The 12,320-nt window shown below is 37.6% G+C and overlaps 1 protein-coding gene across 9 annotated transcripts in view; it reads left to right on the forward strand.

Moving 5' to 3' along the window:
* ANKIB1 (ankyrin repeat and IBR domain containing 1) overlaps positions 1–12,320 on the forward strand; it is a 176,113-nt gene that overhangs the window by 31,691 nt on the left and 132,102 nt on the right. For 7 of the 9 annotated variants that reach the window (XM_065583062.1, XM_065583066.1, XM_065583065.1 and 4 more), the window contains exon 2: positions 960–1,229. The exons of 1 other annotated variant lie outside the window; for it this stretch is intronic. In XM_065583062.1, the coding sequence (XP_065439134.1) occupies positions 1,042–1,229 (188 nt within the window). In that variant the 5' untranslated portion in view covers positions 960–1,041. Of the gene's footprint in view, positions 1–959; positions 1,230–7,828; positions 7,911–12,320 lie in introns of those variants that run through there. One more of the 9 variants, XM_065583069.1, reaches the window with a different exon arrangement.

Consider the following 12,320-nt stretch of genomic DNA (forward strand, 5'->3'; position numbering starts at 1 on the left):
CTTTTAAAATAGAGAGATGGTTGAGAGGGACAAAAGTCTATGCAAAACAAATTGCATTACTAAAGAGTTTGGGCTTAGATTAGCCTGTGTAACCAAGAGCTCAGTGGTGGTGGAAAGTCTACCTGGAGGTGGGTTATGGTGTCACAAGTCACCAAAATAACTCCATTCCTCTGGACGACTTGCAGGTGGCTAGCTCAGTCCCCAGTCAGCTGGTTCTGGCCATAGATGGGGGAGCCCAGCAGACTTCCCAAGTCATCTTTCACCAGCGAGGCTCCCGTAGAGCTCTGAACATAATTTAAAACCATCCTGTCCAGCAGAACTTTTGGGGAAGGGCTGTGGTGAATAGTACTCTGGGGTATAATAGCCCTATGGCATAGAGATGTGCTAATTACACACAGCTACAAAAACAGAGGTGATTCAAGCTCATTTTGGTATGCTTTTCTTTGACTAAACTTCTACCTACAACATAATATCTTGCATACTTGTGAAACATTTGTCATCCCTCCATTTTGTTCTTTAACAATTTTACTTGGATTTTAATAAGAGTTAACTTTGCAATCACTTGTAAATATTGCAATTCTAAGTCTGTCTTTGTTTTCTATTGCAAAGTGGTATGTGCCAGGAGGAAGTGTTTATATATTTTTTTAATAGAACAATCCAAGTTCAAAGTGTGTGTGTGTTGTAAAAACATTTCCCACATGATTATGTGGAAATACGTTATAGTTTAACAGGGAAATAGTTAATCTGTGTAGAATTAGAGACTCAGGGAAATTTGTAACTATTCATATAAGGACTTTGATAATGCACCACAGAGTTTACTTTCCTTAAGCAATTGTTCAGATACCTGTTTACAATACGTTGAATTCTGGACAAATTTCTTTAAGAAAGAGGGTTTAAAACAGCATTTGAAATGAATATATAACTTTTTATTTTTTAATTTTTTTTTTTTTTTTTTTTAGGATGTGAAACATGTTGCGGACTCATAAAATGAGTGGCTGAAAGGGAAAGGAAAATAGTGCCATTATTTACTAGAATAACAACATGGGAAATACAACCACCAAATTCCGCAAAGCACTTATAAATGGAGATGAAAATCTGGCCTGTCAAATATATGAGAGCAACCCTCAACTAAAAGAATCCCTCGATCCAAATACTTCTTATGGGGAACTCTATCAGCACAATACTCCATTACATTATGCTGCTAGGCATGGAATGAACCGAATACTAGGGTGAGTATTACTATGTGATTTGTTAACATATTTAATAGATGCTCTAGCAAATGAAAGAAATTTAGATAGATTTATAAATCTTACTTTGTGCGTAGGTCATTGGTGAACATTTTAATTTGTATTTATTTTGTGTATAAATTTTAAAATGTCCAGATTATAATAAAATATGCAAAATACCTATTGTGACAAATTTATATAATAAAGAACATATGTTTTTTAAACTTGGGAAATGTTTAGTTTTAAATAATCTTTAATGTTTGTTTGTTTTTTTCTTACATTCATTTCAGGCATAAAAATGTGTCAGAATAAAAACAGCTTGCTTCCTGAGGTGTCTTATTACAAGCAAAAAGAACAGGAGTACTTGTGGCACCTTGGAGACTAACAAATTTATTTGAGCTAGTAGCCCACGAAAGCTTATGCTCAAATAAATTTGTTAATCTCTAAGGTGCCACAAGTACTCAAGTACTCCTGGTCTTTTTGCGGATACAGATTAACACGGCTGCTACTCTGAAACTTATTACATGCCTTTATTAAAAAAAAAAAAAGGCTTTTCTACCCACTTAAAAATTATTTTTTAGTAGCCCTTTGTAACTCTGTACCTAATGTACTATCACCTTTATCTAAAATTTTTCTGATCATTCATTTGTGCTTTAAACATGCCTTCTGAAGTTGAATTTTTCACTTTACAGTTATCAGTTACTCTTTACCAAAGATGACCAGTGTAGCAAGAGCTTTTGTGATTCAGACTACAGTTGAATTTTTGATATATAGGCCTTTTTGTAGAAAGTGTATTAATGTTCATTGTCTAACTCCTTCTGTGTCCGCTTACAAAGTACTTTCTCTTTTTTGTCGTTATTGATACACAAAAATTTTTGAAGCCTGATTTGTTAAAGATGTTTCTTTGATTTGGAAAACTTATCTGTGTGCTACAGTACTTGGACTGATATGCATGTCTTATTGGATGAGATTCTTTTTCAGAACATCTTTGTATCTCTCTGTCAGCCTCTTCATTTTTTACCTGCTAAAATTCACTATCCAATATTTTCTTTGGGAGCTCAGTTAAGATGTTATGAACGTTGCTTAAATGCTGGTTGTGGAACCTCTTTCCAGACCCTCATTGTATGAACAAGATGATAATCTAAAAAATGTAATGCTATATTGATATGTTCTGCAAGGAGCATCAGTTAATTTTACTGCAGATAGGGCAACTACATGCACATATTCTTATAAAGTTCAGACAGTTTGAATTTTTGCATTTTGTGTGATGATAAACACAGTATCCTACAATTAGTCCTGGGGGAATTCTGCATCACTGTGCAATGCAGAATTTGCACAGAATTAATGTTCTGTGCAGAATTTCATTTCCCTTTCCCTCCCCCCCCGCCCCCCCGATTTGGCATTGCAGAGCTGCTGGCCACCGCTAGGGGTTGCTGGACCCAGCAGAGCCAAGCACCCCTGTTTGCAGTATGCCTGTGAAGGAGGCATGGGCGGGTTGCGGTTCCCGGCCTGCCCTGAATGAAAGAGGTGGAGTGTGGGCCATAGCCCCACAGTGAGTGGAGTGCCCGTCCCGGTGGGAATGGAGGCCCTGTGGCTATGTGCGCTCTGGCTGCCAGGCCTGATCCTCATTTGCCCGGCTGGTCTGGCTCTCGCAAAGGGTGAGGGAGGGCGGGGATCACACCGCATCCCCCAGTGGGACAGTAATGAAGCTGTGCAGAGTGGAGCCTGTAGCTGGGCTCTGGGGGTAAGGGAGTGTGGGTATCTGGCTTTGTGCTGGGTTCTGAGTGGGGGGAAAATGAGACGGGAGTCTGGGCCAAGGGGGGGTCCAGCACAGCCCCCTCCAGCACCCAACAAAAACCCCCTCCAACACCTCCACAGATTATCCCAGGAGTGGAGAGGGGGTATCTTTGTTGTTGTTTGTATTGTTACAGACATACTTGTTGATCGGTGTTTTGAAATAAAATACGAAAATAATTGAAACTGGTGTGATTATATTGTGTTATTTTGACAAATAAAATATGCAGAATTTTTCAGAATTCTAAAATATTCACAGAATTTTTAATTTTCTGGTGCAGAATTCCCCCCAAGGAATATAGCAATGGAACAAAATTATCACTATCAGTATGGAAAGAGTTGAGTATTTGTGTGTAACTTGTAATAAGGAATTGCGATATCATAATTACACCGCAATTCGTATTTAAAAGAAAAGTATTTTATGGGTAATGTCAAACCTATGAATTATAAGAGTATACTAAGAGTTGTTGGAGCAGTAAAATCCACTCCAGTAACACTGAATAAAGAGTCACTCTGGCATTGTGAAAAGAATCTGACACCTTTTATGAGCACTCAATTTACTAAAAATTAAAGTTAATATTAAAAACATTGTTCTAGCTATGTTGTCAAACGTTTGATTATACAAACCCTGGTTCTGGATATCTTGAAGATCAGACAAGTTTTAAGTGAAATGTTGATCCTGGGAAATTTACCACTGAATTGGTGCTTTAGTGCCTTAAAACTTAGAAAGAACAGGATACTGTTCCTGTTCTTTTTGCGGATACAGACTAACACGGCTGCTACTCTGAAACCTGTCATTAAAACTTAGAGACTCCCAGCTCTGGAGCTCTTGATGGTTCTGCAGTTCTATCTACTTAACTATAGCTTAATGTTGCAGAGCTTGAATGGTTTTATTTTTTTATTTATTTTTATTATGGTAGCACGTAGGAGCCCCAGTCTTGGATAAAGGGTCCTGTACAAAGACCTAACAAAAAGACTCAGCCTCAAAGAGCTTACAATCTGTTTTTTAAGATGGCGCTGATCCTGCCACCAATTAGTTTAAGCCTTCAGCTATTTAAGGGGCTCAATCTACCCTCCTACCCCTCCCCCCCATATTACTTTAGATAATTTGGGGTTATACTCCGGATACAATTGTCCTCCTGATATATCCTGTTTTAATTCGGATAATCGTTTCTCTTAAATAAGAGCTTTTAAAATTGATTTATAGACCTTTGTTATGTCAAACAGACAAAATACAGGCAAGTCTCATCTTACGCGCATTTAACATGCGCGAATTCAGCTTTGCGTGGTCAGCAAAAACACCAAAAAAGAGAGAAATAATTTAAATACTGTACCTGTAGTGCGGGCGATTCCGCCCGCCATTACACTCAATGTAATTTTGACTATTTGCGATTTTCGCTTTACGCGCTGACAGCGGAACGTAACCCCAGCGTAAGGTGAGACTCACCTGTATAGACCAACAAATAAGACAAGGTGTTTGAAATGCCTGTGCCTGTCTACACTAGGACTTACACCAATGGTAGCACCAGTGGTGCAGGAACGGTTCTACACCAAAAATGAGAATTTTACAAAAAAATGAGTTTATGTACTACCAAATTGAACTGTGCACTGTTGAGCTGCCCAGCATGGGGGAAATGTACAGACTTCAATGGATAACGCTCCTATGAACAAAGGCAAAAGGTTACCTTCTTTTTAGGTAGAGGGACTTACTAAAGGTTCTACTTATACACCCTGATGAGCTGACTGACCTTGGACACCAAATGGCAGGTAGCCCTTGCTTTCAAATCTCAACTTATCTGAAATCCCCTGCAACAGTCTAGAGACATAACCTTGTTTTGAATAATCAGTGATTTTGGATAAATGAGGTTTGATGATATGAGGTCTTGCCTTTTTTTTACGCTGTTATTATTTATTAATTTTACATGTTTTGCACCACTGGTGCTAGCATTGGTGTAAATCCTAGTGTAGAAAAGCACAGGCATTTCAAACACCTTGTCTTCTACACCTGCTCTGAGCATACTTAGACAACATAGGGTACATACACTGTAGTTGTGGGTCCAATTTTGGCTGGCTGGTGCAAGCCTCCACTGGTGCAGCAATATCCACATTGCTATTTTTAACATGCTAGCTCAACCCCAGTAGTGCAAGTCTGTCTATTCAGGATGGGAGTCTCATTCCCAGCTGCAGTGTAGACATACCCAAAGTGTTTAAAATGCCAGTGGCCATTTTCTGCAGAAGCATTCCCATGATTGTTAATGCTAGAGCAATAGCAACAGGACGAGAATACCCAACAAACCTGAGTGTAGACAAATTTTGCCAAATCAGTCAGCCTTGGAGAAATTAGCCAGTAGTACTTTAACTGTGAGTCTCTATTACAGGTTTTAAAGTTTCCACTCAGGGTCAGGAGTCTTCAGAATTTGCAGAGCAGGCACCTTAATTATCTGAAGATTTTGGGTGTCCCATGAGATCATCAGATAATTGAGAGAATGGGGGCATAGCAAGTGGTTCCATACACTTTTTGTTGCCCCCAACTGCCAGAATGACTCCCTGAAGTGTAGGCGAACGGGCATAATTTAGAACTGTGAAATTGCTCTGAAGTTGCATTGGAGGACCAAACCAGTGTCAGGACAGGCCATGACTGGGGGCATGAATGTGCCTAAAGATAAAGATAGTTTATACCTGCTCTCAGAATTTTTGCTGAGTGCAAATCTAGCCCATAGATTTTTGATCATATGATCTTTTAAATTCTTCCACACTAAGTTATGTTGATATATGAAGTACTTTTCCTGTGTGTGTGTTTGTGAGAGGGAGAGAGAAAGGAAGTGAATTTAGCTTGCTCTGAGGAGGAAATGTTCTTTTTGCAGTTAGTAGAAGTAGGTATTTTTTTTATAAGAAAATTACGGTAAATCAGTTATTTAAAGTTATGAAGATAAGTGTTCAAATTTTAGACTTTGATTTGTTTGATTTGTCCCTCATCCAGGGACTAATAGGTTGTTCTTCCCCATAGAATGCATGAAGAGTTACTGCCACAGTAGAAATTCTGTCATCACTGCCTTGGCAGCAAGTTGAATGGAGAATTAAAGACAAATCTATACATACTGTTTAATGTGTTTTTGTTTCTGCTGTGTACTCTAATAAAACAATCATTATCTGGTTTTATTTTTGTGCCAAAAATGTATCCTATTATGGGATCTGTTATATTCAAATAGGTGGATCTAAGAAAAATCCTGGAAAAAAGAAAGGCATATAAGAGAAAAGGGCATTCTAAAAATTAGAGCATATTAGTGAAGTAGTCAGGATTATATATCTTAGACTTATTGCTTTGAATTGATGAGTCTGCCTACCATTGTGACTGCTTTGGTGTGCCATCACCTGAAGTACCATTTTTATTGAATGTAAAAAAAAAAAAAAAAATTCTTGGACTAGTACAATATCTGCCAATCATTCCCAGGATCCACTTAATGGTATAGTGCAATAGATGACATTAGTGAGTCCATTACTATGTCTGGAGTTCTGGAGTCATTGGATGCTGATAAATTGTAAAGGATTGAGCAAATAGCTACAAAGATGATTTAGGATCTACAAAACATGCCTTATAGTGAGAGACTTCTCTTGGATAAACTAAGTAAAATAAAGTTAAGGGGTGATTTGATAATAGTCAACAAGCACCTACAGCAGTGGTGGGCAACCTGCAGCTCCCATTGGCCGGGAATGGCAAACCGCAGCCACTGGGACCTGCAGGCGGCCATACCTGCGGATGGATTACCCTGACAGGCTGTGGGTTGCCCACCACTGACCTACAGGGAAAAAGATTTCTGATTGTTGGCAGTTCTTTAATTTAGAAGAAAAAGGCAATGGTTAGAAACTAGATAAATTCAGGCTTGAAATAATGGGCAAAATTTTAACAGTGAGGATAACTAACCATTGCAACTTTGCAAGTTGTGGAGAATCCACCAAATCCATCTTTAAATCAAGTCTGGATCTCTTTCTAAAAGGTACACTGTAGTTTAAACAGAAGTTATTGGTTTGATGCAGGAATTATTGGATGAGGTTCTCTGGCTTGTATTATACAGAAGGTCAAACTAGATCATCATAATGGTCCCTTCTGGTCTTAAAATATATGAATTTGGGGAGACTGAACTAATAGGACTTCTCTTTGCCACCTAATTTGCTGTTTTTTTCCTCATTCTGTTTGGCCTATGTTCAGTTGTCAGCTTAAAGTACTTATAAATAACTCCACTATTCCAGCCTGATGTATAGTAGAGGATGAAATTTACAGGAGGATTGTTTCGCTGTAGTGTCATGATATTCATTGTAGGCCTTATTAAGAGAGCCACATGACCATCAGAAACAAATGTTAACATTCTGTTCTCTGCCTTCCCCATCTCCTTTAAATTGTATGGAGCTGTCTGATGTCTGCATGAGAGAGCAGTACCATCCTGAAAATAATTAGGGATGTGTGGAACAAATATGTTGCAGGGTCCCCTTACATTTTGATGATTCTTTTATTTTATAACATGTCATAGCCATTTTTGAATTTGGATCTCTAAAGGGTAAGTCTCCATTGCCACTTTCATACTTTTAAAAGCTTAGATTTCTTTCCTGAGTAGGCTCCACCAAAACCAAAAAAGCCTTTTTGGTATTGCTGCTCAGCGTGATGCTCAATATATGGACAGTATAGTACATTATCAAATAAGTTTTTACTTAAAAAAGCAGCTAGTAGGAGGAGTAGAAAAGTAATCTCTCCTCAAACAAGGATCCAGAGGCTTGTTCCTGATTTAATTCTTTTTTGCTTCTGTCTGAAATAGGATTAAATGCCAGTTTTGCCATGCCTAAATCAGTTGACTAACAGTGATTGTGCTGACCTCACAATTAGTAGATCTCTAAAAGGTGAGTTTCCTTAATTCAGAAAATCAACTACAAATCAAGAAACCTAGAATACCACTGCAGATGTTACAAAAGACCTTTTCTGTTTGTGCACTACCCAAGTACTGTAAAATGAGCTTCTCAGAGTCAAACTGAAAGGCTGGTTTGAGATGCTTTTTAGGGCCCAGATATTCAGCCAGACTTCTTACTTTGCATGTACGATTGTCTGCCTGGCCTTTTGTGCACACAATGAATTCTGGATGTAATACTGGTAATTAGAACACATGATTTCTGAACACACATTGTCAATGATATATCTTGCTACAAATATTTAAGCTTTTAGGTGCAGTTGTTTTCTGGTGCAAAATTTCTCCCACGGAAACGGAGTTCCACTGCCTAAAATCTGGCCCTTAATATATATGAGCTTTTAATCTTGGTAAGAGTATGTTGGTTGAACGTACTTGGAGAGCGTACTTTGCCAATTTCTATGCAACACTCGAAGGCTGAAAATCATCTTTGAGGGGAGTACTATAAAGAAATGTAGCCTTTTCTATCTAAAAATTAGTCTGGTTTAGAAGGAATTGGACTTTAGTGTATGCCTGCCTATAAAATAAATTGTAAAAAAGGAAAAAGTAGTTACCCCTCAAGTCCAGTTTTATAAGAAGGGTAGGTACTGGAAATTGTGGAGATGAGAGAATTCTTTGAACATTGAAATGTTTTTTCATTTACTGCTGGGAAATAATCGCCAAAAATAAATGCATTTTAGGTAATTTGTATTTGAAGATCTTTTCAATTACTGGAGGTCCATACTATGTTCATCATGTGGTATGTTTTTGCTTTGATTAATTGTTTTTTAAAAATAGACATGTATAGTCATGCTAACTTCTGCCTCTGTTTCAGCATATTGGCATTTCACCTATGTAGCATGTCTATTAAAATTTCTCATAGACCCCTATGGGGTTTGTTGTATCTTGTGCATATATGTCATCTTTTCACTCACCTTCATTTCAAGCTTTATTGCTTGATATTTTCTGTGAGAGGAGTAGTTATTGTATAACTATTAATACACATCTGCTGAATAATGGAAAATTATTTCTGAACACTTAAGAAACCACTATGTTAATGTAAACAATCTAGAGAACATTATATCCAGCTACCAGAATAAAAGGGGTAGGCTCCCTTCTCCAGACAAACACAGCAAATAGCATTAAGTATTTCAATGAGTAGAACACGTTAATCTTGATCAATCAAATTCAGAGACCAGGCTCAGTGTCTGTAAAATGAGCAAAATCATGGAGCTTATAAAGATGTCTAAGGGAGAGGTTGGTATGGAGGTGAAATGGATCAGAAAAAATAGTATGCTCCAGAAAAATTACTATTGAATCAGTGGGTCACATTAGGAATTATATGGCATTGAAATACTCCATAGTGAAAGGTTGGCTTAGCAATATTTACAGACTGTGCTCTATTTTTAAAAATAAAGAAGTCAGTTATTTCAGTTTCTCAAGCAATATTAAAATTTCAAACATGACAAGGATCTGGATTCTCCAGTCTATTAAGGACATTTTGCACTGTATAAGTGGCACCAAGTGGCTTTAAAAAGCTAAAAATATAAAATAAAATAAATCTAGCTCTCTTGACTATAATACTGTAAAGGATACTCAGCCAGCTAGAATGCTTAACTGATTTAAAGTTCCACACCTAGAACTACATGTAAAACTGTCTTGGGCAAACATTGTTGCATTTTTAACATATAGACTTGAAATGGTGAGGAAGAGTTGAACTAAGACATCTATATTTTTGTTTTAGTTTAAAAGTGAAGCCAGTACCTATTTGTAAACTGCTTTATAATATAATTATAGGACTCTAGCTGAGTAATGAGTGAGGTGCTTTTATTTTCAGATGTCTAGCAAGAGAACAGTTCAGCATAATCCTTTACTCACTGGCTGGAAAATTCTCTCAAACTGTCAGTTAAAATGAGGGATGGAAGTGGGATTGGCGCCATGATGGCACTGGACACGTTTTCTCCAAACTGTCAGTTGTAGAAGTTTGTTCTTTTTTCATGGAGTTTTTTGTTTTTGCTTTGAACTGTTTCCCTGATGAAACAGCAATATGTCAAAGGACAAAAAAATAGTAATGTGGGAAGACTTTCCCTGCATCAACTTGGTTCATTCTACAGACTCTCTGTCCCGATCTGCTCCAGCGTTGTGCTGTATCTTGATCAAGTTTAATGCTCTTTGGACAGAGTTTCATACACAGGACTTAGAGCACAATATATTTGGGACAAAGCAGCTCTCATAAATTCATTTATTACATGTTTAATTGCATCACTTGCAATTAATAACCCCACCAAGTGCAGACCAGCACCCTGAATCCTTTATATATCTGCTCTACTTTTTAACGACATAAGTATTAACTAAATTCTATTGTCTCTATCTGTGTTTTATTTGGTGTGAAGTACACATTGTTATTCTCAAACTTACAGGAGTTCAGTAGTTGCTCCATTAAGTAGGTAAACCAAATATTTAATCAAATTTAAATCCAGATTTGACTAGCTCCTTCTGTGGGTTCAGTGGTCAGGAAGTCAGATTGGAGTACATGGAAAGTAAGATGGTGCAGGTAATGGCAACCCTAGAAAAGCACATTGGGGTCTTTTTCTGCTATCTAGTTTACCAAAGATTTTTACCAAGGAAAGAAAGATCCTACATTAAAAAGATTCAATTATTGGGAAAAGTCAAATCTGTGTTTGTAACCTGAGGCTACTTAGCTTGATAAATACTGAAGAGGATTCTGACATACAATAGAACCTCAGAGTTACGAACCCCTTGGGAATGTTGGGAATGGACATTGTTCATAACTCTGAAATGTTTGTAACTCTGAATGAAACGTTATGATTGTTCTTTCTAAAGTTTACAACTGAACATTGACTTAATTCAGCTTTGAAACTTTACTATGAAGAAAAATGTTGCTTTTAGCCATCTTAATTCAAATAAAACAAGCAGTTTCTTTATCTTGCCAATTTTTTTTAAACTTTCTCTTTATTTTTTTAGTAGTTTACATTTAACTCAATACTGTACTGTATTTGCTTTTCCTTCCTTCCTTCCTTCCTTCCTTCCTTGGCTGGTCAGTTCGTAACACTGGTGTTCATAACTCTGAGGTTCTACTGTAATTACATTTTAGGGGGAAAAAGTCTCCTTGAATATATATCCACAGAGGTGAAGGAGGACATTGTCTGAAACAAGTGAGTGAATGACAAAAGTAGTGGTTATAGGTTAAGAAATTCTTTCAATAAAATGGGATCTAATGCTTCGGTATCAAGAGGATTCAGGATACTAGCTTGCAGTTAATTCAATTATTAATTGCAAGTAATGAAATTAGACAATAAATAACACCTATTTGGTCCATAATATCCAGGGCCAGATTTTCAAAGAAGCTTCTAAATCTAAAATCTCAGATTTGCATGTCCTAACATTAGCACTCAAATAAAAGTGGCCTCATTTTCAGAGATGTTGAACACCTACAACTCCCATTGGATGTGAATGGAATTTAGTGCAATTCTGAAGCCACATGCTTCTGAACCAGATGAAACTTGAAACTGGTTATTGGTTATGTATAGTTGAATGAAACTTGTACGTTATAGCTTAACTGATGGGTATACACTAAACTGAAACTTGAATCTGGTTATGTAGTTAAATGGTTTGGGAATACCTTTGACTGGATTACATTAATTTATTTTATTATTATATATTGCCATGTAAGAATATATGCAGTCTTTGTAAACTGTAACTTTCAATTAGTGGTATGGAGTTACTTTTTTAAGCAGTAATTTGATACTTTTGAGTAGCATACATATAAGGTACTTAAAGATCTTGGCGCAGATTCTCCAATCTGGCTGAGCTGCACTTGAATGTTGAGGGAAGGTGAATCTGCAGGAAGTCAGTTGCAGCTCCTTGATTCAGAGCCACAAGGCCAGATGCAAGTTAGGACTGCACAGGGCAGCCCTAATTTTAGGCTGCTGGCATCCTCAGGGAGTTTATACTAGAGGAAGACCATACATAGTGGCGCTTCACTCTCCACTACATCTCCTTCCTGTCCGGCACGCACATTGTCCCCAGAATGCGCTGATGTCATGCTGCCTGGAGTGGCTTGTGACCATGAGTGCCTACTTCAGGGCAGACACCCCAAACTGGTGGTATATTCTATAATTAGATTTCACAAACCCAGTACTAAATGTGAACTCCCAAAGTACTACAGTAGTCTTATAATGGAGTCAGAGACAGTCCCTTTAGACAGGCAAGCTGGACTGTGATAAATGGTCACACCAAAAATCATACACATTCCAGGTTACTCCCAGTCCCAAGAGACCAGTCTCTTACCCAGATCAGGTTGCATCCTAGATCTCACACCAAAGACAATGCTGGTAACCAATTCTAT

The sequence above is a fragment of the Chrysemys picta genome, chromosome 2 (genome assembly GCF_011386835.1).
Source record: "Chrysemys picta bellii isolate R12L10 chromosome 2, ASM1138683v2, whole genome shotgun sequence".
Classification (NCBI taxonomy): Eukaryota; Metazoa; Chordata; order Testudines; family Emydidae; genus Chrysemys; species Chrysemys picta.